The sequence below is a fragment of the Aythya marila genome (assembly GCF_965140915.1).
Source record: "Aythya marila genome assembly, chromosome: 2".
NCBI classification, from domain to species: domain Eukaryota; kingdom Metazoa; phylum Chordata; class Aves; order Anseriformes; family Anatidae; genus Aythya; species Aythya marila.
This window is the reverse complement of record NC_139043.1, coordinates 51,248,912-51,252,709: the sequence shown is the minus strand read 5'-3', so window position 1 is coordinate 51,252,709 and position 3,798 is coordinate 51,248,912. Positions and strand designations below refer to the sequence as shown.

General features: G+C 56.6%; 1 protein-coding gene across 2 annotated transcripts; it reads left to right on the top strand.

The window, feature by feature from the left end:
• The first annotated feature begins 432 nt into the window (after nucleotides 1-432).
• ID4 (inhibitor of DNA binding 4) lies at nucleotides 433-3,209 on the top strand. Of its 2 annotated transcripts, none has more exons than XM_082755440.1 (3): nucleotides 433-933; nucleotides 1,373-1,431; nucleotides 1,818-3,209. In XM_082755440.1, the coding sequence occupies exons 1-2, from the start codon at nucleotides 562-564 to the stop codon at nucleotides 1,415-1,417; spliced, it is 417 nt and encodes a 138-aa protein (XP_082611566.1). In that variant the 5' UTR covers nucleotides 433-561; the 3' UTR covers nucleotides 1,418-1,431; nucleotides 1,818-3,209. The 2 variants fall into 2 exon arrangements, with proteins under 2 accessions (XP_082611566.1, XP_082611567.1); XM_082755441.1 differs by having other exon boundaries at nucleotides 433-940.
• The last annotated feature ends 589 nt before the right edge of the window (nucleotides 3,210-3,798 follow it).

Below are 3,798 nucleotides of genomic sequence, written 5' to 3'. Positions count from 1 at the left end.
TTGGGATTTTCCCTGCTGGCATCCCCCAAAACCCGCGGTAGGACGATGCGGGGCAGCGAGGGGGGGGGGACACAAAAAACGCCCCCCGGGGAGGCAGGGCAGCGCTGCCCCCTGCTCCCCCCGGCGGGGCACGGCTCCGGGGGCCGCTGCGAGGCGGGGGCCGCCCGCATTCCCCGGACCTTCCTCCCCCGGACCGCCCCCCCCCCCCATTCGTCCTCCTCCTCCTCCTCTCCTCCTCCTCCTCGGGGCCCGGCCCCCTCCAGCAGCGCCCCCGCCCCCCCGGGCCCGCCGCCATTGGCCAGCGCCGCGTTCCACGGGGGGCCTGGGCGCTCTGATTGGCTGCGACGCGCCGCCGCGGAGCCCCCCCCGCCCGCCGGTCCCATATAGCGGGCGGCGCGGCCGGCGGCGGCGGCACAGGCGGCGGGGGCCGTGCTGAGAGCGGCCGGGCAGGGCAGCAGCGGGACGGGAGGAGCCCGGTGCGCGGAGAGGGGCGGGCGGTGGTCGCAGCAGGAGGGGGGCGTCCCGCTGTCCCCCCCTCCGTCGTTCCGTCCCCGCGGCAGCATGAAAGCCGTGAGTCCCGGCCGGCCCCCCAGCAGCCGCAAGGCGCAGCCCGGGGGGGCGGGCGGCGGCGGCCCCCCGGCCCTGCGGTGCCTGGCCGAGCACAGCGGCTGCAAGGGGGGCGAGGAGCCGGCGGCGCTGTGCCTGCAGTGCGATATGAACGACTGCTACAGCCGCCTCAGGAAGCTGGTGCCCACCATCCCGCCCAACAAGCGGGTCAGCAAAGTGGAGATCCTGCAGCATGTCATCGACTACATCCTCGACCTGCAGCTGGCTCTGGAGACGCACCCGGCGCTGCTCCGGCAGCAGCAGCACCCGGCCGGCTGCCCCGCGGCCACCCCCCGGACCCCGCTGACGGCCCTCAACACCGACCCGGTAAGAGGTGCGTGCCACGCCGGGCCGCGGTGGTCGCCGCCGTCTGGGCACCCCTCCGAGCCCGCTTGCAGCCCCCGGGGTGGGCGCGGAGCCCCCCGTAGGGGCGCGGTGGGCGCCTCCATCCCCCCGGCAGCCGCCCGGTGCTCCCGGTGTAATTGCAGCCTCTCGAGGGAGCCGCCGCAATCAGCGTGTTTGCACACACGGCTCCCGGCGCTGCTCCTAGCGCTTCCCGGCCCTCCGCCGAGCACGGCGGATTTGGGGGCTCCGGCACCCGAACCGCCCCGGTGCGGCGTTTTTTGGGGGGCAGCGGGGGACGGGGAGCATCTCCTGCCGGTGGCACGGGGAGCGGCGTGTCTCGGGGACTGGGTGGCGGTGCGTGTGGGGGTCTCCCCTTCCTGTTCCTCCCCCCGTAACTCGGCGCCGTCTCGTTGCTGTGCAGGCTGGCTCTGTTAACAAGCCGGGGGACAGCATCCTCTGCCGCTGACCGCCGCTCCCCAGGTGAGTGCCGGGTCGCCGGGAGCCCCCCCCAGCCCGGTGGTCGCGAAGGGGGGGGGTTGAGCGCGGCCGCAAGCATTCGCAGCAGGCTCCGGGGGGTTAGCTTTAATTACCGGGCGGTTATTTTATTCCTTTTAATTACCGTTTTTCCAACACCCCCTCATCTCCCCCCTCCCTTTTTCACCCCCCCACCTCCCTGCCCGGAGCGCTTCTGGCTGCGGCGTGCAGCTGCGCATCCCTCCGCCTGGCCCAGCCTGGGAGCCGCGCTTGTTGTTTGACCTGGTTTGTTTTGGGTTGTTGATCAAGCATGTCTTGTGTTTTGTCGGTGGCGCCAGTCGGTCTGGAGCGGAGCGGTTCACACACCCCCTCTATTCATTCCTCTCCCACAGGTGTGCGGCGGCGCCGCGCAGAGGCACCGCGGGGGGCGGGCGGCGGGGAAGGGGGGGCCCGGCGGAAAAAAAGAAAAAGAGCGAGCCGACCCCCCCGTGCTCCGCCCGGCAGAGCCAGCCGCCCCCCGGAGCGGTTTTTTTCCCCCCCCTAGCCCCCCACCCGCCGCCTCTTCTCTCCGCCTGGCAGCAGGATGCGAGCGGCGGGGGCAGCAGGGTGCCGGACCCCCCCAGCGGCAAAAGTTGCGCCCCTGCCCCGGGACAGAGGAGCGAGCTCCAGCCGAGCCCCTAGGAGCGTAACTGAGGGAGCCAGCAGCCGATCCTTGAAGCTTTACTAATCTACCAGAGCATTTGTAGATATATTTGACATCTATTGTTTCAAATAGATGGTTTTATTGGGGCCCAGGGAACTTTCTTCTCCCTGCAGGAGTGTTACATATTGTATAGATAAAAAACGCGTGGCATTTCATACTGTGTATATATAGAGATGTTCTATGAGTGTGAGAAAAGTATATGCTTTAATAGACTACTGTAATTATAAAATATTTTTAATTAAATATTTTTTGTAAATATTATAAAGGTGTGTATGTTTTTTTTAAATCTGTGGGAATCTCTTTAGGCAACTGCAGCTCAAGTACGGAGCTGCTTATATGGAAATACCTTGAATGTGTAGGGCTTTTTTGTCCCCAATTGTCCCCAAATATCCTTTAGACTCGGAACCTACAGCTATACCTAGTGGTCCTGCATGATTGCATGAGATGTCTAATTGCAAATGAACTTGTTTGGAGTCCATACAAACGTGTTTTTCCTCAATCTAGACTAAAAATGTTTGTAAGTGTATTATACATTTTGAGACTACACTTTTGTCATTTAGGCACAGGGGTTTTTAGTGCGTTCTATAAAAGTAGCGGTAAGATGTAGTGCTTTTTTTACTGAAAATAGACAAACTCTATCTACTTTTTGCATTATGGGGTGATGCTTTAGATCTTTAATCAGCTTTTTAAAAATCTGCTGTTGCATCAGATCAAGAAATTTGTTCTGGAACTTCATTTAGTACCAAAAGGTTTAACTGCAAACCTGCATTCCTACGGTCTTATTAATTGCTTAAAAAGCGAAAACAGTTCTCTGCTTGCAACCAAAGGGCAAACCATTAACAAAAACAGTTACTGTTTCCTTCGTCCAAAGAGTATTAATAGGGGACTGCGGAAAGGCATATGGGCAAAGTCATTATGATCAGTGGTGTAAACTCATCTTAAAATGAACTTAAGTAGACCAAAAATCAGATAACTGCGTCAAGATTATTTTTCTAGTACAAGATGACTTTCATTTCACTGCAGCTATGTTACAGTTAAAATCCTGTTTAATCTCTGTGATGTGTAACTACTACATGTGAACATTAAACTAGATTTACCTGTCTTTAACTGTGATTCTTCAGCTTATTTCTTCAATTCTCCTAATTTGCATGTTCGTTCTCCTTGCCTCTTTTTTTTTTTTTGTTCTTACTATTTGATGGGCAAGTACATTTTATGGCAGGCTTTTGTAAGCTCCGAGTTCTACAGCCTGTAAACTAATGCCCGGGCTTGGTGCAAGATGCTCATTTTGTGTGATCAGTAGCCTGCGCGCTTGTGAGATGGGATTTTCAGAGTGGGAGAATTAAGTAGGATTTAATTGGGTGCTTTGTAAATAGCTAGCCAACTGTGTGTAACATGGTCTGTTTGACTAAAAAAGAGAGGATTTGTTTCAGATTATACGAATGTCAAAAGTACCATAACCCAAGGGACTTCTTCTATTAAGTTAAATATTTATAAGGTAATGAACTGCTGGGGTCATTAGCTATTGACTACAGTGATAATGTCAACAAGATGAACATTTTCTTAATCAAAATAATTGCATAAAGATCAAATCAAAAACTGGCTTGCATGTCTGCAAACATGAGGCCTCCTGTCACTTCAAATGCTTTGAAGGCAGTGGCATTTCACAGGCT